Source organism: Nuphar pumila, chromosome 13 (genome assembly GCF_984573655.1).
Source record: "Nuphar pumila chromosome 13, dmNupPumi1.hap1.1, whole genome shotgun sequence".
Lineage (NCBI taxonomy): Eukaryota > Viridiplantae > Streptophyta > Magnoliopsida > Nymphaeales > Nymphaeaceae > Nuphar > Nuphar pumila.
The window spans coordinates 25,642,872-25,669,750 of NC_143261.1; the positions used below are offsets into that span (position 1 = coordinate 25,642,872).

The 26,879-nt window shown below is 37.8% G+C and overlaps 1 protein-coding gene across 1 annotated transcript in view; it reads right to left on the minus strand.

Annotated features, from left to right (window-relative positions):
* Positions 1-26,879, minus strand: part of LOC149818140 (ARM repeat superfamily protein) — a 92,404-nt gene that overhangs the window by 9,537 nt on the left and 55,988 nt on the right. Inside the window, exons 11-14 of the mRNA XM_089984058.1 lie at positions 26,148-26,505; positions 25,873-25,986; positions 24,863-25,500; positions 24,539-24,732 (exon numbers count right to left, since the gene is read on the minus strand). Coding sequence (XP_089840184.1) covers positions 24,539-24,732; positions 24,863-25,500; positions 25,873-25,986; positions 26,148-26,505 — 1,304 coding nt within the window. The remainder of the gene's footprint in view (positions 1-24,538; positions 24,733-24,862; positions 25,501-25,872; positions 25,987-26,147; positions 26,506-26,879) is intronic.

Consider the following 26,879-nt stretch of genomic DNA (forward strand, 5'->3'; position numbering starts at 1 on the left):
TCGACATGAGAAGGCTTAGCCAACGAGCTTAGGCACTCCAATACAAGCATCACAGAGAAATGGATGACTCTCACTTGTTTGCTAGAGGTGGGAAAGATGGAGGAGTTGCTAGGGATACCTGTGAAGGGACAATGAAAGTTGCTTTACACACCCCGTCCTTCATACCGACCGAAGAAAGTTGTGAAGATAAGTCGTGGATACATTCGCTTTTACCAAGATGATGAAAGGGAAAGATTTTTGATGTCATCTCCCTCCCTTCCTCGAGAACAAACTTTCTATATTTTCTCAGGACCAGGGCTGAACAACCACTCACATCGACCAATAAAGACTTTCTTGCTACTGTTTCCAGTCTACATCACAAGGCCTCCCCCACAACCTTTCTTCCTTTGGGTCAATGGGGATGGACTGTAAATTTGTTGGTGATATGTCTACACTGGTTCAAATTCAGCTCAGCCCAAGAATTCATCGATACTTGAGGATGATATAACCAATCCGTACTCAAAAAATACATCATACAGAGGAAAAAAGAGACAACCGGACTATTTGTTCCTCCATGTTATGATGTTTCTAACAATCTGGATCAATGAATTCTTTTAAGCTAATCTGAGAAATAAAATGAAAAAGATGAAACCCAACCGTTTTTCATTGAAAAATGGATTGTCAATCAATTTGGCACAAACCACATATTGCTTTGCTATTACTATCAATCTATCTTTATATATATATATGATCTATCTATACGGTTATGGTTATCACAACATCATGGGTCACTTCCTCAGCTTCAGATCATGGAGAAGTCATCCCAACCAAACAGACTCTTTCCTCGTTTAATTGGATGCCCTCTGCCAAAGACTCATTACGTGGTGATAAGTTATCTCGCTTCATGGAACTCGTTATGTACTAGAACGGGAAAGTCATCAAAGTTGTTTATTGCACCATATAATAGCTCCTCCACCAAGTGTAAACACATCTTGTGGTAGACTAATGCTCATCTGGATCTCCTGTCCAATCAGCATTAGTATATCGGCATAAGTCGCATGTCTTGTGCCACCACAAGTCATGTGTGCTTGTGATGTACCTCAGTATCTGCTCCATTGCATGTTGTAGATTTTGACCAAGAAAGATTGATCAAATTGAAAAAAGGGCGTGACAAACCACAGTATCCGCGATATTATTGATAGAAATCGTGGTTCCCTGTTTTATACACAAGAGCACACACCACCGAATGGGAGAGAGAGAAGAGAAAGTTGCAGGATTTTCCCCAAATGAATATCATCGACTGTGATATTGGGCTTCACGTTAAATACATGCTGTTACAATTACTAGGGTACGAAAATACCCATCATACAACAAATGTAAATTACAATATGCCATTAGTGCCTTTAATGGACATGAGCTAATTAGAGTGCTAATTGTATTCACAAATTGGGTTTGGATAAGATCCAAACCCAGTCGTGAATACACACTTCTTTTCATCCTCCTTCAAGTTGTACATGGTTTTGAACCATGAACAACTTGCCTTTCAACATCCAGAATCGGTCCTTGATAAGCCCTTTGGTAAATAAGTCAGCAACTTGATCAGTAGTCCGAACAAATTCTGGTTAAATTTCCTTCTCTTCGACTTTCTGTCTTACAAAATGTTGATCAATTTCAATATGCTTGGCACGGCTGTGGTAGATAGGATTGAATGACATGTTGATGGCACTTTAATTGTCACATAGGAACATACATTTAAATATTGATTCTCCTACTTCTGTCAACAAATGTCTAATCCATGTTACTTCAGCTGTAGCAGCTGCCATTGATCTGTATTCAGCTTCTGTGTTTGATCTGGCAATAGCCCTTTGTTTTCTACTGCTCCAAGATACAAGATTTAGGCCAACAAAAATACAATATCCTGACACTGACCCACGCTCATCTGGATCTCCTGCCCAGTTTGCATCTGTGCAAACAAGAAGTTCATGCATGTTATGTTCATTCATACTCTTTTTGTACAAAAGACCATCTCCAATAATTCCCTTCAAATATCGAAGAATACATTTAACAGCTTCCAAATGTCCAATACGTGGTTCATGCATAAACTGAGATACCTGATTGACTGAATAGACAATATCAGGGCGAGTAAAAGTGAGTTATTGAAGCATCCCCACTATCTTGCAATATCTTGTAGGATCCTCATACAAATCGCCATCTCTGAAACTGAGTTTCTGATGAAAGTACACTGGGTGTGCTTAGAGGCTTGCAATCTTTCATAATTGCTTTGCTGAGAACATCAATGGTATACTTATGTTGGGTAAGTGTCATGCCTTCAATAGTTCTGTCAACTTCTACTCCAAGAAAATATCGCAGTTTACCAAGATCTTTCATCTTGAACCTGTGGTTCAGGAGTTCTTTCACCTGCTCAATGTGTTCAGCAGAGTTACCTGTAATGATTATGTCATCTACATATATCAATAATAAGGTAATTGTGTCGTTACATTTGAATATGAAAAATGAATGATCAAGAAGCGAACGACTAAAACCATATTTCTCTATTTCAAGAGAAAAACTGTCAAACCAAGATCGAGAGGCTTGCTTCAAACCATATATAGCTCTCTTTAATCGACACACATATTCTCTGGAGTTCCCTTCTGCATACCCAGTGGGTTGTTCCATGTACACTTCTTCCTTTAGAGTTTCATGTAAAAATGCATTTTTTACATCCAGTTGACTGATAATCCAATGATGTTCAACAGCCAATGATAGTATGATTCGAATAGTACCCATTTTCACAACCGGACTGAAGGTCTCATCGTAATCTTGTCCTTACTCCTGGGTGAATCCCTTGACAACTAGCCTAGCCTTATATCGCTCAATAGTACCATCCAGCTTATACTTTATTTTGTACACCCACTTGGACCCAACCACATTTCCATCATGTGATCTGGGAACAATCTCCCAAGTGTCACATTCATGAAGAGCCTCCATTTCTTCATTCATAGCTTCAATCCATCGCTTAGAATTTGCTGCTTGATAGAAAGTCGTGGGTTGATCTTCCTTACCTAGAGAGGTTAAGAAGAGTTGAAAATCCATAGTGAAATTCTCATAAATTACCCATATATCAATAGGATGTCGGGATCGAGTGGATCTTCTGGGAGCAGAAGAAGAATTCATCTCTTGATTAGAATTAGGAAGAATCCGCTTCTCACGTCGAGAGTAAACAATGTCTTTATACCTTTCGGGAGGCAAGAGTGGATCGGAAATGACACTTTCCTGAGTCGTTTGTACATCATCAGACATGTTTCTCTCATCTCTTTTATTACATTCTGAAGGACAAACATCATTAACACTAGAGAAGAGGTCAGAGTTCAACCAGGGGTGATAAACTTCAATTTCAGGAAGGGTGTCAACCTTGTGATCAAAATTCAATTCATCAAATACAACATTCCTGGATATTTTGATACGCTTGCCCACGGGATCATAGCATTTGTACCCTTTATAATCATCAGCATACCCCACGAATCTGCATTTCAAGGCCTTATCCTGAAACTTATGTCGCATTGAACTGTCAACATGAACATAACATACACACCCAAATACTCGCAAATCATGATAATTTGGATGAACACCATGTAAGGAAAGGTAGGGTGATTTGTTTTTCAAGATAGGCCACTCCCCAGAAGGTAACTGGAAGGTTACTATCATGCATCATGCTCATGGCACTCTCGACAATATGGCGATGCTTGCGTTCAGCAATCCCATTCTGTTGAGGTGTATGAGGACAAGACACCTGCCTACGTATTCCGTTTGCCTGGAGAAATTCAATAATCATTTGAGGAGAATTCACCCCCTCCATCACATTGGAAACAAAGGATATTATCAGAGAATTAATTTTGAACAAAGGAATGAAAATTCTGAAATAACTTGAATGTTTCAGACTTACATTTCATAAAGAAGATCCATGTATACCGAGAATAGCTATCAACAAAAATGAGGTAATACCTGATGCCAGACATGAAGGGAACTGGAGCCGGACCCTAAACATCAGAACAAATAATTTCAAAAGGCTTTGAAGCTCTTTTATTAATAGAATGAAATGGAAGGACATGACTCTTACATTGAAGACAACTAGAACATTTCTTATCATCGACATTTAAATTTAGACTTGACTTGGGAATAAGACTGCTAGAAACAAGCTTTTCAATAAAACGACTACTACAATGACCCAAACGACCATGCCAAAGATTTAGCTTATTACACTCAGAAAGGCTAAAAACATTTTTAGAAGAAGCTGAAGAAGATGATGATGCGAGCTTCGAGGTGGAAGGATTCTCTTGAAACACGTACATATTCCCTTACCGCTTTCCTTCAGTGAACGTTTCCCTCGTGTGGAGATCCTTGACACGAACAGAAAAAGGAGTAAACTCAACTAAGGCATTGATGTCATCAACAAGCTTAGAGACAGAAACAATATTTTTCTTGATATTCGGAGCATAAATGACATTTGAAAGAGCAAGGGAAGAAGTAGACATAGGTATCACAGAGTTTTCAATGTGGGAAATACAATGGTGAGACCCATCTCCAGTGACTATACTATTTTTACCAGCATAAGGAACACAAGTTAGGAGCTTACCAACTGTGAAATTGTCTATGAAGAGACAATACGCATACAAGCATAAGTACTTTATAAAAGAAGTGCACGAAAGCACTCTCACAACACTTGAACAAAATACTCAAAAAGCGCAAAAATAATAAACATGCAATAATGCATGTATTTTATAGAAGGAGCAAATGCTTGAGACTCTCAAGCTTGAAGATTTACAAGGGGGAACACCCCTATTTATACAAAATGAAAGGAGTGCAAAAGGGGGCTCCCAAAGGAGTCGTTGGGGAGCCCCCAACGGTCACATTTGTGACCGTTGGGGGCCCCCAACGACTCTATTGGGGGACCCCCAATGCACTTTATGAAAAATATTAAAAAATAAAAAAACAAAAAATAAAGAAATGTAAAATACAAAAAATAAATTACAACATATTCCAAAATGGAATATGCGCAAGATTAGAAGAATGCCCTTTTAGGGTAAGAAAATAAAAATATGAATAAATATACATTTATATATGTAGAGATACATATACATATAATATATTATATGTATACGTATCTCTAAGTATATAAGTATATATATTTATACTTACAACATGTTTTTGGAGATACATTTTAACACCCCCCTCAAACTTATGGTGCGATAACCGCAAGTTTGTCAAGAAGGAAATGAAATCTGGGCGAACAATGTGCTTTTGTGAAGAAGTCTGCAAGTTGATACTCAGACGTCACGTATGGTAGATCAATGATCATCTTCAAATATTATTCTCTGACATAGTGGCAGTCCATTTCTATATGCTTTGTTCGCTCGTGAAAGGTGTGATTCTTGGCAATATAAATTGTGCTTTTATTGTCACAGCACAACTTTGTTGGTTCTCTGATAAGTACTCCCATATCTTTCAAAAGGCGTCGAATCTATACAATTTTCATGGTAGTGGATGTCATAGCTCTATATTCGGCTTCGGTGGATGACAGAGAGACCTTCTGTTGCTTTTTACATCGCCATGAGATCAAGGACTCACCTAAGAAAACACAAAAACCAATGGTGGAGTGATGGTTACTAGGGTCACATCTCCAATCTGAGTCAGTATAGGCAAGTAATTTCAATTCAGAAGAAGAAGATAGAAATACTCCCTTATTCACAGTTCCCTTCAAATATCTGATGATGCGAAGCACAACACTCATATGAACGGTTGTAGGAGCGTGCTGAAACTGACTGGCGATGTGTATAGCATGTGACAAATCAGGTCGGGTAATGCTAAGATACATTAAAGAACCTACCAACTGCCTGTAAGGAGTATGATCGGTTAGAGGAACACCGTCGTCAATCTTTATTTTTGCTTCCACAACTTCAGGAGTTTCGCATACTTAATCATCAGAAATGCATGACCTGTCAATAATCTCGCAAGCAAGTTTAGACTGAGATAGAAAATAACCACGTTGTGAATAGGCAACCTCAATTCCAAGAAAATATGTCATAAAACCCAAGTCTGACATCTCAAATTTTAAAGTCAAGGCGGAATTAATACCCTTGACTCCTTGAACATCATCACCTGTAATTAACATGTCATCAACATACAGTAATAATATCACAATCCCTGCCTTAGATTTTCTAGTAAATAGAGCAGTGTCAGTATAACATGAGGAGAAACCATTTTCCAGCATTACACTGGTAAATCTGTCATACCAGGCTTTGGGGGCCTGTTTCAAACCATAGAGGGCCTTTCAAAGACGAAGAACTTTATCTTTAAGAATCTTCAAGCCTGGTGGAGCATCCATATACACTTCTTCATTAAGATCACCATTTAAAAAAGCATTTTTCACATTCATTTGAAAAATATTCCAATTTTTAATAGATGCAATAGTGATAAGCAGTGTTATTAAAAACGCGCCTCAAGGCGCAAAAAGCGCGCCTCGCCTCAAGGCGAGGGGCTTTATGCCTTGAGGCGTATGGGTAAAGCGTAAAAGGCCTGAGGCGTGCGCCTCATACGCCTTGAGGCGCACGCCTCGAGGCGAGGCGCGCCTCAGGATGAGGCGCATATGCCTCAATAATTTTGGTCAAATGAGGGTCAAAACCCTCATTTGACCAAAATTTAGGGCTTAAACATAAAGGGGTCGGGGGCCTTTATGTTTAAGCCCCTCTTTTTTTTTCACAACAGTCTCTCACAGAAACTCTCACAGTAGTCTCTCTCTCGGCTCTCACAGCATTCTCTCGCTCTCTTGTGGTGAAGCCCCAAAACAGGTTCTCTCTCGTTTCTAGTTTTTTCTCTCTCTCGGCTCTCACAGCATTCTCTCGCTCTCTTGTGGTGAAGCCCCAAAAAAGGTTCTCCCTCGTTCTCCTCTTCTTCTTCTTATCTCTTCTCATTCTCAGCCCATTTACACATCTTCCTCAAGGTAGCTTTGTGCATAAATTAATGGGGACAGCATGATGCAACCAATTTTTCCATGTTCATTCATATATTTTTGTAATACATAGATGTTGTTAAAAGTAGGATTATGATGGATTTCTATTCTATTGGGTCTAATTTTATTGCTTTTAGAAATGAATGCAAAAATGATTTATCAGGTCTGACTGGGATTCAGTTCTGATCATTTAGACCCGAATCAGCATCCCTAGCTGGAAATCATATCAGCTCGTTGCTAGTCCATCCAACGCAATCCTATCTGTTGCAATATAAAACATAATCTTTCCTGATAGAACACAAATTCTATATGATCTGTATTCAAATGCGGATCAATTTTAATTAGTTTGTGACTTTTACACGTAGACATGTTTCAACCTCTTCTTTCACCAAATCAAGTATTGCCTTATAAAATTTAATTCTGACTAAAAGTTTCTTACAGCAGATCTAGTTCGGATTTGGATTTAAAATTACCATTTAAAATTTATTTTGGATGTGGATCAGCCTTATCCCCAGTCTCCTGACCCATGTATGATCTCATTATTTCCTAGGATATTGTAATTGTGAGCATAAAAGGTACCTAGGTATTCAATTGGATCAGCCTTGGCTCCACCCTCTACTTCTTCTGCTTCGAGCGACACATGTTATTGCTAATATGCATTTTGTTGTTAATGTTAATTTTTTATTGAATGAATGCTCAGATTTTATTTCTTAGATACTTACATAGATCATAATTTTTCCATATTTATTTGAGATTTTTTATTTTTTGTTGGTTGTTGCTTCATCAATAAAGCATTTCTTATTTATTTATAATTTTAGATAATTTTTATAGTTTTTTTCAAGTTTTAATAAAAAAAATTTTGAGGCTTACGCTTTGCGCCTCGAGGCTTACGCCTCGCCTTAGATTTTGGTGGAGCGCCTCGCTACGCCTCAACGCTTTTCACAACACTGGTGATAAGACATCTGACTGTAACCATTCGGGCTACAAGAGCAAAAGTTTCTTCATAATCAATTTCATACTCTTGCCCATACCCTTTTGCAAGTAAGCGAGCTTTATACCTTTCAAGAGATCCATCGCTCTTAGTTTTAACCTTAAAAACCCATCGACAACCTATAGTTTTCTTTCCTATGGGTAGAGTTTGGAAATCCCAAGTTTCAACCTTTTTAAGAGCATTAAGTTCATTTTGCATAGCTTCTTGCCATTCTATACATTTTTTAGCTTCTTCAAAATTTCTTGGTTCAAAATAAGAATGAATGGCACTAAAACAAGCCTTATATCGGGGTGAAAATGAATCAAAAGAGACAAAACGAGTTGGAGGTCTCCTAATCCTCTCAGATCTTCGGTGATCGAGAGCAGGAACAAGTTCACTATATTGATCAATAGCACTTCTAAAGGTGTCTTGGTTTCTGCGTGAGTAGGTTATTGGATCACTTAAGATTTTGTTTTCTTGTACATTGAGTGGGTTATATTCTTCAACATCACCATCAATTTCCTCATCATGGTTTGATGATACATCATCATCACTAGATATATCATCATTACTAGACAATAAGTCAAAAAGGAAGGAGTAATCAAAGTTTTCTTGTTGAGAAACATTTTTTTCAAATCCACTTTCATTTTCCAAAAAGGTTACATTTCTGGAAACATATAACTTATCATCTCGAAGATCATAACAACGAAATCCTTTTTGAGTTTCAGAATATCCAAGAAAAGCGCAAGGGATAGCTTTGGGAGAGAGCTTGTCATTTTTATCCGTAAGTATGAAACACTTACACCCGAAGACTCGTAACCTATTATAATCAGGTTCGAGCTTATATAAAATCTCAAAAGGGGATATTTTCCCCAATACCCTAGAAGGTAAGCGATTTATCAGATAAACAGAAACAAGAGTTGCTTCAGCCCAAAAAAATTTAGGGATGTTTTGGGAAATAAGAAGGGTTCTAGTGGTCTCAATGATATGCCTATGTTTTCTTTCGGCCAACCCATTCTGTTGAGAGGTTTTAGGACAAGATCTTTGGTGAATGATTCTGTGATCTTTAAGATATATTTTAAATTGGTTGGAGAGATATTCTCCTCCAGAATCACTTCTAAAAATCTTTATATTACTGTTGAATTGATTCTTGATCATTGAATGGAAGGTTTTAAAAAACGAAAAAACTTCATGTTTGAACTTAAGAAAAAAGATCCATGAATATCTAGAGAAATCATCCACAAAAATGACATAGTAAGAAAAGTCTCCTTTTAAGACAACAGGTGCGGGTCCCCAAACATCGGAATGAACAATTTCAAAGGTTTTAGATGAGAACATAGTTATTAGCCCAAAAGGTAAACTTTGCATTTTTTCGAGAATACAATCATTACAAGAAAATGAACTTTTACATAGGTCCTTCGCAAAATGTAAATAAGATAACTTGGTGATATTAAGATGACCAAGTTTTTTGTGCCACATATTTATATCTTTGTTCCGGGCAACATTACAAAAAAAAAATTGGGACTTGAAGAGATTCCATATAGTATAAGTGTAAAACCAGTTAAAAAAAATTAAGATCGGACCCGGGTCGGGTCCAGACCCGACCCGGATCCAACCTGTGTCAGCCCCTCGAAAACCCTTTTCGAGGGGACTGGCAACCCGCAGGGGGAGGGGAGCCTCCGGCGACACAGGGGGCGAGCCCTGTGTGCGCCCCCTCCCTATTAAAAGGCGAGAGGGGAGAGGGGAAGGCTTACGAGCCTCCCCCAACCCCCCGACTCTCTCTCTCATCTCTCGTCTCTCTCCCCTCTGCTCTCTCTTCCCCCGACTCCATCTCTCTCTCTCCTTGTGGACGCCGGCCAACCCCCCCCCTTCACGGCGCCACCCTCTCCGGCGAGCTCCCTCCTCGGCAACCACCTCCCCGGCGTCCTCCCTTCTCTCCGGCAGCCGCAGGTGAGCCCCCTCCCTCGCTGTCTCCTCTCCTATTACGGCAGGCAGGGGCCAAAGGCCCCTGCGACTGCCCCCCCCCCCCCCCCCTCCTTCTGTTCACCTTCCGGCAGGGGCCATCGGCCCCTGCCCCCTTTTTTTTTCAGTCCCGCAGGGGCCAATGGCCCCTGCCCCCCCCCCCCCCTTTTTTTCTCCACGAACGACAGGGGCCATTGGCCCCTGTCGCCTCTTAGATAGCCGCAGGGGGGCCTTTGGCCCCTGCGCTCTCTCCCTTCTCTTCTAGCAGGGGCCGATAGGCCCCTGCCCTTCTCTTTTGGTAGGGGCCGATGGCCCCTACTCTTCTCCTTAAAAGAGAAGCAGGAGCCACTTTGGCTCCTGCCTCCTTCTTTTGGAAAAAAACCCAGCAGGGGCCATTTGGCCCCTGCTCCTCTTTTAACCGACAAGGGCCAGAGGCCCTTGTCTCTTTTCTGGCGAGCAAGGGCTCGGCAGGGGCCTTTGGCCCCTGCACTCTCCCCCACCCTATTCATTTCATTGGTAGGGGCCATCGGCCCATTTCTTTTAAAGAAAAGCTGGCAGGAGCCGAAGGCTCCTGCCCCACCTTCTTTTAACACCCAGCAAGGGCCTCGAAGGCCCTTGCCCTGCTTTAGAATACCGACAGGGGCCGATGGCCCCTGCACCCATCTCCTTTAACGACATGGGTCATTGGACCCTACCCCGTTCTCTTTCGCAACGGTAGGGGCCAATGACCCCTGCATTGGATTGCGGAGAAACTGAGTTTTCTCCCTATCTATATTTATTTTATGCATGCTAAACTACGTACTTTTGCAGTGTTACGCAACGGAGCCCGTTCGCGCCCCGCGAACTAAACCGACGATCACTTACGTTCGTAGACGGCTTCATTCTCGCAATACTCCAAGGTAGGAGAAGTTGCACAAGGACTTAAATAATTAAATCAAGCTTAAATAATTGATAATCGAAAGGACTTAATGATATATTTATATACTTATATGTATATAAGTACACTTTTAAATCAAGGACGCGGTTTCGCGATCCTTGTCCTTTGCTTTCGCATTTCAGTTGTCGTCGCGCTTTGCGCCCAGGCTTTTACTTTCGTATTTACTGCTTATTGTTTTTTTTTTAATTCAAGGACGCGGTTTCGCGGTCCTTGTCCTTTGCTTACGCACTTTCTGTTTCTGTTGTCGTCGCGCTTTGCGCCCAGGCTTTTTGCTTTCATAGTTACTACTTACTGTCTTTTAATTCAAGGACGCGGTTTCGCGATCCTTGTCCTTTGCTTTCGCAGTTCCTGTTTGTCGTCGTGCTTCGCGCCCAGGCACTTCCTTTTCGCATTATTATCTTTTGTTTCTTTTCCTTGCCATAGACTCAGTGTATTCGAGAGGAATACCTATTCTTCTTTCCACCCGATATGTTTTGGGAAAACCCTTGATCTGGGGCAAGACCAAGTTGTTTGGTGATAGGTTCCTTTGTGAAACCCATTTACCAAAACCAGTGTCGTGACTTACATAGCACCCAGACACTGCGTCATCGGATGTCAGATTCGAGAAAATCACATGCCTTATGTTGGCAAGATTGTGTGTGGTTTCGAAAGATTTGATATGTTAAAATAGTTTTTAAAAACATTATATCTTTGCGAAACACACTCCCGAGGCTCCTATTAAGGACCTGTATCCTTTTTCTCGTAAGTGTACTTCTTAAACATGCGAGACATGTTAGTACTACGAGGATTGGATGAGAGAGTCTTATGACCTCGATTAATGCTTAGTGCAGGTTGTTGAAAACACATATAAGAGTGGGATCGCCTTTATAGGCAAGATGCTTGTTTCGGTCTAATGGACCAGAGCATGAAGAATGAGGCAACGGCTAAGAAACCCCATCGCGCTCAATTCAACCTTGCTTCGTCAAGAGAGAGGACGAAGGGTACCAACTCCGATAGACAGTCCATTTATGGCTTTCAAAAAGGGCAAAAGACCCGTTTTTCCCCAGTCATCGGAGGTTAGGGGGAGGGATAGGGGCTACATAAGTTAGCCTAACACTTCTGCAGAAGTTGGATGCATCCCTATCAGGCCTTGGGGACTTACTCTCTCGATCATCGGTCGTCTCCATAGGAATAGGATTCAGTCAGACAACCGAGGTATATTAAAATACTTAACATAATGAACACTCGGCTTGGACTCGACTGTTTCGACTCACGTGCCATGTATCTACCCGCATGGTCGGTTATCAAGTAATAACTAAATTGAGCATGTACACCCTTTTCAGTTTGTTGTACTTAGCTTATTCCTCCAGTCTATCTTCTTAGTTTGCTCGTTACTACCTGCTGCATAAATTAACTATGCCTAATTTAGTTCTTTCTGTCTTTGTACTCTCCTACTAGTTTTTCGCAAAACTAACCCATTTCATGGGCACAGGTGACGATTAGGTGCATCAGGCGATGGCGCGACTGCGAGATGATTTAAGGATCCACTGTTTCTGCTCGTAGTGCTTCTCCTGGACATTTTTGGTTTTTGATACGGTTTTCCCTTGAGGAAACCCAAATTTTGTACAAACTTGATACTCTCTTTAAATAGAAGGAATGATTTCCTAAGTATTATTGCAGATCGTCCATGGTAAATCCTTGTGTTCTCGCTAACGTGCTCAAGGTTGTCAAACCTGCCTTTTTTCTTTTAAAAGAAATCGTTTCCGCTGATTTAGAAATAAACTCTGTAAAGAAAAGGAATTTTCCAACTATTTCAAGGAATTTATAAGGTTCGAAATTTTGGGGCGTTACAATAAGTCTCCTTTTCTAAATCCTTCCCCAATCAATTTCCCGGACCGGCGATCCTGTATTAAACATTTATCACACAAAAATTTAATATCGCAACCATGGTCCGAGAGTTGAGAAACAGAGAGAAGGTTTAAGTTTAATTTAGGTATGAATCTAATTTTTGGAATGAAAAATTCTTGAGTTTCAAAATTACCTATTCATTTAATTTCGAGAGAGGTTCCATCCACAGTGTAAACAAAGGATGGAGAAGTATTTTTTGAATAGTCGGAAAGCGAAAACATATTTGGGGACATATGAAAAGATGCACCTTGAGTCCAAAAGCCAAGAGACTTTACCTGGAAAGGAAGAAGTGGACACGGTGGCACCGGAGGTAGCTCCCTTGAGAAGAGGTTGAAGGGCTTCCACTATTTGATTTAAAGAGAGTGACCCACTTGATGATGCCTCTTCCTTTTGTGGTACACCGGTGGTAGTCATGGCGAGAAGTTTCTTCCATTTGGGACATATGGGCTTGATATGCCCCGGTTCTTTACAAAAATGACAAATGATCTTGCTATAGTTTCTCTTTCCTCTTTGTCCACCATCATTTCCTTCATTTTGTGATTTAAATGAGGAGGACGATAGGTCTTTATATTATTTCTGGGTCTTGATACGGCATTGACCTCATTATTTTCTTCATAATTACAAGGAACCGCAAGAACATTTGATCCTTGTTTACGTAGACTCATACGAGTCTCCTCACCACTTAATTTGGTAAGAACATCTTCAAGAGAAGGAGTAAATGAGGATAGAAGTGATGACCTTATTTGCTCAAATTTCGGCCTTAACCCATTCAAAAAATTGAAGAACCGATCTTCTTCAAGTTGGTTGTGGCGGAGTTCAATTGCCTCGCCACTCCATTTTGGTTCAAGCATGGAAAGCTCATCCCAAATGGAGGAGAGATCGGCAAAATATTCCCTAATAGACATTTCACCTTGAGTAAGAGAGAGAGCCTTCTTTTGAAGATAATACTTGTGGGATAGATCTCTTGATGTATACATTTTCTCGAGATAACGCCAAGCTTCTAATGCTTTTTTGAATTTGACAATATTGGCATTAATCTTTGTTTCAACGGATGCGAAGAACCATGAAAGAATCTTGAAGTTCTTAATTTCCCATTCGTCGTGCTTTTTGGAGTATTCTTCAAGAGCTTTGATCCTTTCTTCTCCCTCAAGAATCTTGATTTCACTTCTGTCCATTATGGTTATTTTGGGTTTCGGTTCCGGAATTGTGCCTTGCACATAACCCCATAATCCTTTACCTTTTATGTGAGCCTCCATGTTCCCGACCCAAATATGATAGTTGGACCCATTCAACTTGAAGCCAAGAGCGAAGTGAGACTCTTTTTCACCCATTAAGGAGTTAAGAAAAGAAAAGAAGGGCGTACCAACACAATGCTTCAACTTCTAGCTTGCACAAGATCCTTCTAAAATAGTTGAGAAGCAAGATCCACCACTTCAACTTCTAAGAATCTGTAGGCACGGTTTTCGAGTCACTCAAAAAAAAAGAAGAATCCCATGATCCTCAATCACCAACCGAGCTCTGATACCATGTGAAATTGTCTATGAAGAGACAATACGCATACAAGCATAAGTACTTTATAAAAGAAGTGCACAAAAGCACTCTCACAACACTTGAACAAAATACGCAAAAAGCGTAAAAATAATAAACATGCAATGATGCATGTATTTTATAGAAGGAGCAAATGCTTGAGACTCTCAAGCTTGAAGATTTACAAGGGGGAACACCCCTATTTATACAAAATGAAAGGAGTGCAAAGGGGGCGTCCCAAAGGAGTCGTTGGGGAGCCCCCAACGGTCACATTTGTGACCGTTAGGGGCCCCCAACGACTCTATTGGGGGACCCCCAATGCACTTTATGAAAAATATTAAAAAATAAAAAAACAAAAAATAAAGAAATGTAAAATACAAAAAATAAATTACAACATATTCCAAAATGGAATATGCGCAAGATTACAAGAATACCCTTTTAGGGTAAGAAAATAAAAATATGAATAAATATATATATTTATATATATAGAGATACATATACATATAATATATTATATGTATACGTATCTCTAAGTATATAAGTACATATATTTATACTTACAACATGTTTTTGGAGATACATTTTAACAACCAACATCACCAGTGACACAAGTGGCTGCACCAGAATCAACATACCAAGTGCCCTGATCATTTTGCTTTATCTGACCCCTTGCTTGTCTCTGGCCGTTTACCTTTATTTTGAGGATTGAACCAACAATTTGCTTTGATATGCCCCCTTTTATTGCATAGAAAACAGGTCGGTATTGGTCTTTGTCTTTGCCCACTGGGAGGAATATTAGGTGTAGGTAATATTCCACGACTTCCTTGTCTATTTCTTTCTTGACTCCCTCTATCTCAAAAATCATATGTACCACGTCCTCGCCCATATGCAACTCCTGTGGCAAGAACAGTGTGTGCTCCACCTTGAGAATGAGTATCTTCAGAAAATCCCTTTAGGGTCATCTCATACTACAAAAGTTTGGCACGAAGATCTTCAAAAGCAGGTAACTCTGACAAACACAATAAGGAAGTAACCATCATATGATAATCCGATCTCAGCCCACTCAAAGTTTGTTGCACCATATCTTTGTCACTAACTGCACATCCCACGATGGCCAGTTGATCTGTAATAGTCTTCATTTTGTTCAAGTACTCCATGATGGTCATGGAGTCCTTTCTTAACATTTGAAATTCTTTCTTCAAAAATAATATTCTGGCCTGAGAAACTTGAGAATATGTCTGAACCAATCGATGCCATAATTGCATTGCAGAGCAGTCATCTGGAATTGCCACAAGCACTTCCTGTGATAATGTAGAAGTGATGTAGGCAACCAACGCCTGATCTCGCTTCATCCAGGATACATATTCTGGATTTCTGACATAGGTAATAAAAGGATCTCCATCACCATTCTTTGCTTCTTGCGATACGAACTCTGGAGGAACAGGAACAAAGCCATCCAGATGTCCAGAAAGGTCCTGACTTCTTATGAATGGAATGATTTGTCGCTTCCAAGTTAGAAAATTGGAATTGTTGAGTTTCTCAGACACGAGTTGACTAAGAAAGTTTGAGGAAAGACCAGACTGAGAGTGAGGAAATGAGTCCATATTCTATCGAAACCAAAAATATAAGAAGAGATAAGAATTAATAAAATGACTTTACGACAAGGACTCAATTGCAGTTGAGATCTAATGAAAATCAGAACAAATATCAGAAATTCTGCTGCAAGCCTTTTTGAATGATAAAACTGAGGTAGAAAACCAGAACTATTTACCAAGAACCTGTTCTGAATTAGAGTTTGATCAAAGAGACACGTTACTTTAAGATTAACGTGTGTAATTTCAGAATATGAGGGAATATGGATTTATAACTCTGGGATAGAAACAGACAGTGTGAAACAAAGAAGATAGAGAAAGATCAACTAATGTAATATTAGTTAATCAGGACAGACCTGGGATCACTCCAAGATCTGAATCTGATATGCAGTCCTTGTAAAAAAAATATTTAACGTGACCCTATTCAAGCCTTGGAATCACGCAAAGATCAAATGATGTGAATCAGATCTTGCGTGAGTATTTGTGCTGTTAACATATAAGATCACGTGGAGTGACAAGTTAAAAGGGAAACAAAAATATGATAACGTGAAGAAAATAGAGAGGAAACAGTGAAACAGAAATATGTAGAGAAAGGGTGAAACAAAAATATGTAGAGAAACAGGTAGGATTTGATTGATTCGTTGACAGGCAGGAGAGATGATTCGAAGGCAAGTGAGTGGGAAGAGACCTTACCGGATGAAGGAATAAGATCCTTAAGCTTGGATCTGTTGCTTTGATACCATGATAGAAATTGTGGTTCCCTGTTTCATACACAAGAGCACACACCACCGAATGGGAGAGAGAGAAGAGAAAGTTGCAGGATTTTCCCCAAATGAATATCATCGACTGTGGTATTGGGCTTCACGTTAAATACATGTTGTTACAATTACTAGGGTACAAAAATACCCATCATACAACAAATGTAAATTACAATATGACATTAGTGCCTTTAATGAACATGTGCTAATTAGAGTGCTAATTGTATTCACAAATTGGGTTTGGATTGCCTTTAATGAACATGTGCTAATTAGAGTGCTAATTGTATTCACAAATTGGGTTTGGATAAGATCCAAACCCAGTCGTGAATACACACTTCTTTTCAATTATCGTTGTAAATTCAACAAATGATAATACAGGTAAAATACCACAATATTTTGAAAATATCGGCAATTTGATAATATCGCGATATTATCACGAGAATATTGCGATATTTTCATGATATTAGCATGATAGTATCAATTAGTTTTACTGTTTTTATTTATTTTTTACATTTTAAATATGGTTTTCTTCTTTCTTTTACATTTTTTACTTAGTTCTTTTTTGTCTAAACATGATATTTTCCTACTTATTTTTGTTATTTTTTATATTTAAGCCCCGAGATTTTTCCCAAGATTTATCAGCAAAGCTATAATATTGTGAGAAATAGCCTCGTCGAGATATAACCAATACCGATATTTGTGACTATGATATATATATATATATGCCTTAGCATCTTAGTGGATATGTGACTTGGTCTTTAAAAGAGCCAAATGGTAGTGGGCTACACACACATATATGTACATACATATATATATAGGTAATACATCTGTGCTAAATGAAATATACTAAATGGGTTTTTCAGGCATTTTTTTTTTGTTTTGTTTTCAAATTCTGACCATATAGATGTGATCTATGTATTTGATTTTATAGGGATCAACTCTTGAAATGTTCGATTCCAACAAATGGGTGGGGATTTTTATAAGGTTCGAAAAATCAATGGTCCAAAATCTTTATAAATTTTTGAGGCTCCAAATATCGTTTTTTTCATCGAAAACACATGATCCAAGTGCGGATTCCTAGTAAAACAACAATGCCCAAAACATTTATGCGGTCGGAACTGTAAAAAAAACACCAAAAGAGCCAAAAAATTTATTTAGCATGTTTCATTGAGTATATTTCATTTAGCACGGATGTCTATATATATATATATATATATATATTGTAATTGTTAAAAACGGCACCTAGGCAACCTAGGCTCAACCCCACCGCCTGAGCTATTGGTCATAGGCAGTCGGGCCTTATTTTCTTGACTAGGCCGTGCCTAGGCTGTATTAAATTGTGCATACATAGGTGTATAATATGGTTGTATATGCATATACAATACCCATTAGGGGTATTGTTGTTATTTCACTTTGTGTAATAGGTTGTGCCCATTAGGGACACTTTAGTATTTGTATTTTTTACTTTTTTGCCTTTTTATATATTTGTTTCTTCTTTTTATTTTTAGCTAAGGACATAATGGTCTAATCCCTTTCTTGTGGTATGCTTGTTTCAAGCTCTCTTTGGAATATAAATACATATTTTTTATGCTCTTGTGTTGTCCATTAGTGGTATTGTGCTTGTGTATGTATCTAGAACCATAAGTGATCCTTGGTGGTGTTCCTACTTGTGTATTTTGCAAGCCTCTAAGAGGCATTTCTTTATATTTCATTACAGGTTGTTCCCCGCCTACGCGACGGGGATAATCATGTATTTTTTTGTTTTATTAACTATGTTGACCAAGTTTGAAATAGTACAAACCTGGTCAACTCCTTATTAGGGCAACTATAAAAAAGGAAAGGCCTACTCTCTCTCTCTCTCTCTCTCTCTCTCTCTCTCTCTCTCTCTCTCTCTCTCTCTCTCGGCAATAGCGAGAAGGATACTACCAGGGGCATTTTTTTCCCTTCTTCCCTTTTCTTTCTTTTTTTTCTTCTCCTTTGCCCTCTCACCCTCCACCCTCTTCATTTCTTCTTTCATGTTTCTTCTTTTTTCCCCATTTTTTTTTGTTTTTTATCCTTTCCTTTTTCTTATTCCTCTGACCTCACGCCTTCCACCCTATTGTTTTTCTTCATTTTCCCCTTTTTTTTCTTCCACTTTATCCTTCTTCTTCCCTTTTCTTTTTCCCCCTTCTTTTTATCTTTCACCTTTTCTTCTTCTTCCTCCTCTCACCCCCTCCACTCGGTTTTATATATATATATATATATTCTGATTTAGGTTATATAATATGTTTCACAGATATATGGTATATAATTTATACTATATATATAATGTGTTTTCACTGGTATATAATCAGTGTTTGCAGTTATATTATATAATCTGTTTCTCTGTATCTTTTTTAACATGCCTATAATATATGTTTATTTATATTAGTTATTATATGTATTTTACACATACAAAATTAAAAATATAAACATGTTACATGCACCTGCAATATATATATATATAGAGAGAGAGAGAGAGAGACACACACACACACACGGTTATACACTGTTTTTATTCATAATTGTCTGTTTTTATGTCATGGCTGCTTCATTCATAATTGTCTTTTTTATAATATATTTGCTTCATTCATAATTGTCTTTTTATATTACATTTGCTTCATTCATAATTTTTTGATTTTATGTTATATTTGCTTCATTCATAATTGTCTATTTTTATGTTATATTTGCTTCATTCATAATTGTTTATTTTTATGTCATATTTGCTTCATTCATAGTTGTTTTTTTATGTTATATTTCTTCATTCATAATTGTTTTTGTTTAAGTTCGATGTTATGCAATTATACAAAGTTCGTGATATGCTATATTGAAATACACACTTATATTTCAGTCATGGACACAATCACAATTGTTTCGGTTTGTTACTTAAATTTAACAATTTATTGTGATATTTTTACTTTTTTCAAAGTTTTTTTTTGGATCCGGCCTAGGCCCCGATTAGGTCTTTTAGGGGTCTTCCACCTAACGCTTTTGATCACTAAGATATATATATATATGTGTGTGTGTGTGTGTGTGTGTGTGTGTGTGTGTGTGTGTGTGTATTGTATATAAACATTTATTTATGTAAATGCATTTTTATTTTTTCCTTTCTTTTGACTGGCCAACACAATGTTGACCAGCTTTGACTAGCCATTGGAGCTACTCCAACGGCTACAAATAGAGCCATTGGACTAGTTCCAACATATCTTTTAGGGCTCTTAGAGTGTATATAAAGGGGATGAATCCCCTCATTCTTGTAATGCTACTTGCATGTTTCAAGTGAATAATAAAATATTATTTTAATATTTGAGCATTCTTTGTTTGTATCCACTTTGTAGGATTTGTGGGTGTGTCCATAGCGACCACTTTTGTGCTTGTCCACTTTGGTTATTGGTGGACATTTGTTTGTTTATGATACAAGGCACTTTTTGGTTCTTTGCATAAGTACATAACATAACATAACTCCGCCTGTGTATAACTGTTTAGTTATTCATTGCCGGTCCCAAGCCCGAATAAAGGAGGAGGGTTGCGGTAGGCCTGCGACAGCCAGCATAAAAACTTAGTCATACTCTATTTGGGCTGCCAAGATACATCATATTCAAAATATGAGTGTAGCTGAGATGCGTATGCTGAGATGGATGTGTGGAAATACAATAAAAGATAAGATTCGGAATGAGGAGATACGTAAGAAGATAGGCGTTGCACCCATTGAAAATAAGATGAGAGAGAATCGTTTACGGTGGTTTGGACATATTCGGCGAAGGCCTAATGATGCTCCAGTTAGAAGGATGGAGAAATGGGAAAATATATTAGCTAAAAGAGGTCGGGGTAGGCCTAGGAAGACATGGATGGAGGTGATAGGAAAGGATATGAATGCTTTGAACCTCACAAAGGACATGGCATTGAATAGAAATGATTGGAGGAGAAGGATTCATGTGAAAGACCTAGAATGATTTTCTTTTTTGGTTCATATCGCCGACCCCAATTGTTTTGGGATGAAGGCGTAGTTGTTGTTGCTGTTGTTGTGGCATAAGTACATAACATACATACATATATAGGGAAATTGAAACCTACCAAACCTACCCACTGAGAAACATTTTACCAAATTTTTGGTGTTTTTTCAAAATTCTGACCTTACAGATGTGTTCGGCATGATTGATTTACTAGAAATTGACACTTGGATCATGCATTTCAGATGAAAAAAATGGTATTTGGAGCCTAAAATATTTAAGAAAATTGTATGTCGTTGATTTTTAAAACCTTATAAAAATATATCCATGCATCCGAATCAAATGCTCCAAGAACTGATTACTCTAAAAACAAGCACATAGATCACATCTGTAAGGTCAGAATTTCAAAAAAACTCCGAAGATCCAATGAAATGTTTCTTAGTGGGTAGGTTTGGTAGGTTTTCTAGTGGGTAGATTTCCATTCCACTATATCAAGCCTTACCCCAACTACATGGGGTCGACTTTACGAGTCTTGTTTCTCCATTCCTGTTTATCTAGAACTAAAACTTTGGTCACTTTACAATCTTTCATGTCACCTCTACCTGCCTCCTTCCAAGTCTTCATTGGTGTTCCGCTTTTCCCAACTCCTACTTGTACCATGTCAATCTTTCTCACATGCACCTTAAGAGGTCTTCGTGCAACATGTTCACACCATCTTAAACAACATTCACTTATTTTATCCTTTATTGGTCTGACTCGTAGGCACATTCTAATAGATTCATTTCTAATTTTATCCTTTCTTGTAACCTCGAACATCCATCTTAACATACGCATCTCTACAATATGCACTGTCTTGTCGTTTTTTAGTCGCCAAACATTCAGCTTCATATAATAGTATTGGTCTTATAGCAGTCTTGTAGAAACGTCATTTCAGTCATAGTGCTAATCTTTTATCGCATAGCACACCACTAGCTTGTTTCCATTTAACTCAACCAACATTGATTGTATTAGTGATATCTTCTTCAAATCACCCATTTTGTTGTAATATAGACCCTAAATACCGAAAATTATGGCATTGTTGAATAAGCATCTCTTATATTCGAATGACATTGCTATCACTAGCTTCTATACTAAACTTGCACATTGTATATCGTCTCTATCTTGACTAACCAGTACTATATATTATCTGCAAAGAGCATACACCAACTGACTTCGACTTGGATGCAAGACGTTATTTCATTCATAACTAAAGCAAAAAGGTATGGGCTTAAAGCATACCCTTGATATAACCCAACCTTAATTGGAAACAACCTTGTTTCGCCACATGTAGTTCTAATAATCATAATTGCCCCTGCGTACATATCTTAAATTATTTTAATATATCCTCAAGGGATTTGTTTCCTCCTTAACACTAACCAAATTAAATCCCATGAGACTCTATCATAAGCTTTCTCCAAATCGATGACAAAACCATATACAAATTTCTATCTATTATCTTTAAATCTTTCTATAAGTTGTTTTAATAAGAAAACAACTTCTATCGCTTACCTGCCTGGCATAAAGCCAAATCGAGTCTTTGATACACTTGATTCTCTTCTAAAATGTTGTGCTATTATCCTCTCCCACAGTTTCATGTTGTGGCTTATAAGTTTAATACTCTATGTCACACGGACTATTCTAATAGGTCACTGCTGGATACAGCTTCCTTTGTGTTAGGTGAAGTCAACCACACTGAGGTCCATTTCTATCCAAAAGTAGATTCAGTTAACCCTAATCAAGTCCATTTTTATCTATATTATATATATAAATACATAAATGCACACAAATACACGTAGTGTTAACTTAAAACTGTTAAATATATATATATATACTCCCCGCACCCAAGTTTTTTTGAAGTGCCGCACCCGCACCCGCACCTATGTGACATAGTTAATGCCCCAATAGTTAGAAGAATTTTGATTATTACCTTTATTCGTATATATAGGAATCAACATACTATGTCTCCACTCTTCTGGCATTTTTCTTGTGGACAAAATATTATTAAAAAATTTAGTTAACCATGCTATTCCAATATTACCCATTAAAATCCAAAATTCCATAGGTATATCGTTTGGACCGAGTGCTTTGTTCCTCTTCAACTTCTTTATAGACATTGTCACTTCCTCCTCATCAATTCCATCCACCATTCCCTGGTTAAAATCTTCGTCTTGCTCTACCTCATTATTCCATTCTTCATTTAATAGATGACAAAAACATTTTTCCCACTTTTCTTTAATTTGATCATCCTTTAACTAGAATTTTCCCATCGTCATCCTTAATACACTTCACTTGGCTTAAATCTCTTGTTTTTCTCTCCGAACTTTTAGCTGGCTTATATATATCTTTTTCACCCTCTTTTGTATCCAACTTAGTATACATGTCATAGGCAACATACTTCACCTTATGACTTTTTTTGCTTCTTTCTTTGCCAACTTATATTTTTTCCAATCCATCGTACTTCTTGTCTTTTGCCATTCTTTAAAGAAAACTTTTTTCGCCTTGATTGATTTTTGAACTTCTTCATTCCACCACCATGTTTCTTTATGCATATGACATCTGCCCTTTGTCTCACCAAGTACTTGCTTGGCAACCAACTTGATTCTACCTGTCAAGTAATAATTCTTTCACTTTTCTACATCATCACCTTTGAAATCCCACCACCTAATTCTTGGATTTCTATTGATATCTCTTCCAATTGCTCTATAAATTCAAAAACAATGGTCTATGTTGAGCAGTAATACATTCTCTAAGAATTACTTTGTGATTTTTACACATTTTTAGCTCTCTTTGTCTCAAAAGAAGATAATTGATCTGTGTTGAGTGTGTTCTACTCTTAAAAGTTAAGTGTTCATCTATCTTTTGGGAAAATGTATTTGCTACTGTAAGAACAAAAGCAACTGTAAAATCTAGAATCCTTTCGCCTCATTTTTGTCCCCAAATCCATACTCTCTCTCTCTCTCTCTCTCTCTCTCTCTCTCTCTCTATATATATATATATATATATATATATATAGAGAGAGAGAGAGAGAGAGAGAGTCAAAAGTTGTTACATCATATACATAAGTTCAATCTTTTTTTATGATAAGATACAGTAGGACTATAGGAAAGAAATATGTCAAAATCTACCAAGGCAAGTTTCCATCAAATCTACATATATCTTTAATTAATCTAAAATAAAAAGCAAACAAGCAAAAGTATGAATTTTTGTGTGTCTGTGTGGTTGAGACAGAGAGAGGGAGGAAATATTATTTTTCGTCTTGGACTTTCCCTTAAATTAGAACATTTTCCTTCTTTGATTTTCCTTAAAGGCTTATTTATTTTTTCATTAAATTTAGAAAATACATATCTTCATCCCTTTATCTGATGTGATGTGAAGATAGATAGGTAAGGTTTTTATTTCCATAATTTTTTTTCTAAAATTAAGGATTTAACTGTTTTACACCATTATTGTATGTTACATTCCAAACAGTGCCATCAGCACTCATACTCCAGGAAAAATAAATAGCATTATAAATCAAAAGGCCCTTGATATCATTTTTTGAATTCCTTATAATGCAATTTTGTGCCATACTACCCCAGCATCAAGTTTTAACTTTTAAATTCTACAGATACATGGTTAGCACAAAATCACAGGATATAAGAACAAATTAATGCAAACTACATATGATTCTTTTGCTTAACGTGAAAATAGCGTGTTAAGAACTAATTGAACAGTTATTTTCCATAATGACAAAAATAAACCACTTTCATTTCAAACATCAAACTCCCACCATGTAGGCTGACCACTACAAACATTTTTCAATATAACAAGCACAACCAAGTCACACCTAAGAAAAAGATGTACTTAACCTCAGACACAACCACCAATCAAATGCCACCCAACATAGATGATAACAGTTTGGTCCTTTTCCTACCTTGCTTCCTGCACAGAACTTGGGCAAAGCTCACTGGCATATTTGACAAGTTCACTGAGGCAATGAGCCCATCTGTTCTTATCAGAGCTTTCCAGAATTGACTGAAGTGTCACATCAGGAGGAATGGCATCGGATTCCCGCCTCAAGTCATAAGGACGACCCGAATCCCAGTAGCATCGTTGCACAATGTCATCCTACACAGAAGGGAAAGTCAAAGACCTAAGTTTGAAGCAAAGGTTCAGCTTAACAAAGACAATGCAAGATAACGAGAATGAAATCCTTAAAATAGAATGTATAAAGGTTTTATCCAGAACATGCACACACCCCATTTTCTTCTAAAACATCTATTATAAATATCGGCTCCACATCATTTCTTAATTTATTAGCAGACTGATCATTCATTGTAAGGTCTCTTAAATCAGTTTTCAAAGCCCGAACACAGCGCAACAGCTCCAGTGCTGTATGTCTTATCTGAACATCTGCAGAACTGAGGAAAATAAGGCCAATAGCATCTATTTCAGAAGTCCGAAACTCAACAGCTCCTCCTGATTGATGAAGATGTGAAAGTTTATTTTGGGTATCACTCCGAAGGCTCGACTGCCTCATGTTCTGCACATCATAAGCTAACCTTTCTTCAGAGACACAAGCCCTCCATAAACGCATAAGTTCCACGAGACGCCCAAGTGAAGTTTGAATTAGCAGTGGGAACTCATCAGGTAAATGAAGAATGAAATTTGCCATCCCTTTCATCACAGCGAAACGACGATGGGGTAGATACCGCACAGTTCGAAACAGCACCTGTACTGCTTCATCACGAACATCTGGTTCAACGCTAATCCCATATTCTGGAATTATCTCAATAATTTTATCACTGCGACCAACTTCCTCTATCAGGTAAGGAATGCACTTCAATACTGATCGGAAAACAAGCCAGCCTTGAGATTTATCTTTTGTGATGGCATCTGTAGAATATTATGCTCTGTTAACTATTGTAGACCATGTCAGGAAAAAAAGAACTATGTCTATATAGAGCAACAAAGAGCAAACAAACCAAAAATTACTACCATGGAAAGACAAAAATTAAAAGAATCCAGACAAAAGAATGCATCACAGATTAAATAATCATGACATTTAAAAATTTCACAATAAAAACGAGCCTGTATGTATCACAAGAAAAGTGTGAAGATCCCAGAGGAAGGCATGCAGAGGAAATTTAAGTCTTCAAATGTTGTAGTCAACTATTCTCTTTCAATCATTGCTTATATACAATATGATCTCATCCACAGGAATTAGAAATCAAACAAACACATCTCATGGAGAAAAAGTTTCAATACCTATTGCAGCCCTTGGTGAAGTGAGTAGAGCTTGGCCATAAGTTCTATGACAAAACCTCAGGATGGACTCAATGGCAGACTTGACTTTGGGAATGTATTGGCTAATATCATGTCCTGAACATATTACAAACCAATGACAAAAAAGAATCAGTTAACTGGAATGGCAGTTTTCAACATGACATTGGACAAGAGAGAACATATAACCAAAATACCAACAAGCAGACAGATAATGATGTTCCGGTGTCTGTATGTGTTTGTGCATGTGCATTGCCTACCTCGAAATACGTCTAATCCAGCATGCCGATTAGATGGAGACATTACAATGGCAAGCAATGCACGTAAACCAATGACTTTTGCTTCATTTAAACTGTCTGGCTTCAACAACTCAAGGATCATATGATTCATGGAAAAGTCAAGATTACTTTCTGCTATTGTCACACAAAACTCCACAAGTTTATCATGCTGAACATCCAGAGTGAGCATTCCTTTCTTTAAAAAAGTCAGCAACTGTGAAGTTACACTATCAAGGTAATCCCATACACGATTTCTTGGATGAAAGTCAGCATAAACGCTCAAGTAAAATCTTACAACTCGATGAAGACAGTCCAAAGCCATTGAACGGTGGGTTTTGTCCTGCATTTTGAAAGTAAACCAAATTATACAAAAAAATACAAACAGGAAAAGCTACAAGCCTACAACATAAAGAAATAGAAAGGAAGACATAAAGAGGCTCTCGTGCTTATGTGACATTGGCACTACAAAGAAAAGACAATAACTGTGAAATTTTGGAAATCTAACTTCCTCCAGAATGATAGTATAAACCAGTTTAAATGGACTTGTGATTTGGCATGCATATGACATGACACTGAAGACAACAAGATGCATAAACAATAAGCTTCTGGAAATATTTTAACCACAAAAATAAAAAAACTAAGTGCAAGATTTGTAAACCTTGCATTAGACATTATCCAAGATCAATTTTATCATGCATGAGTATGATAGCATGT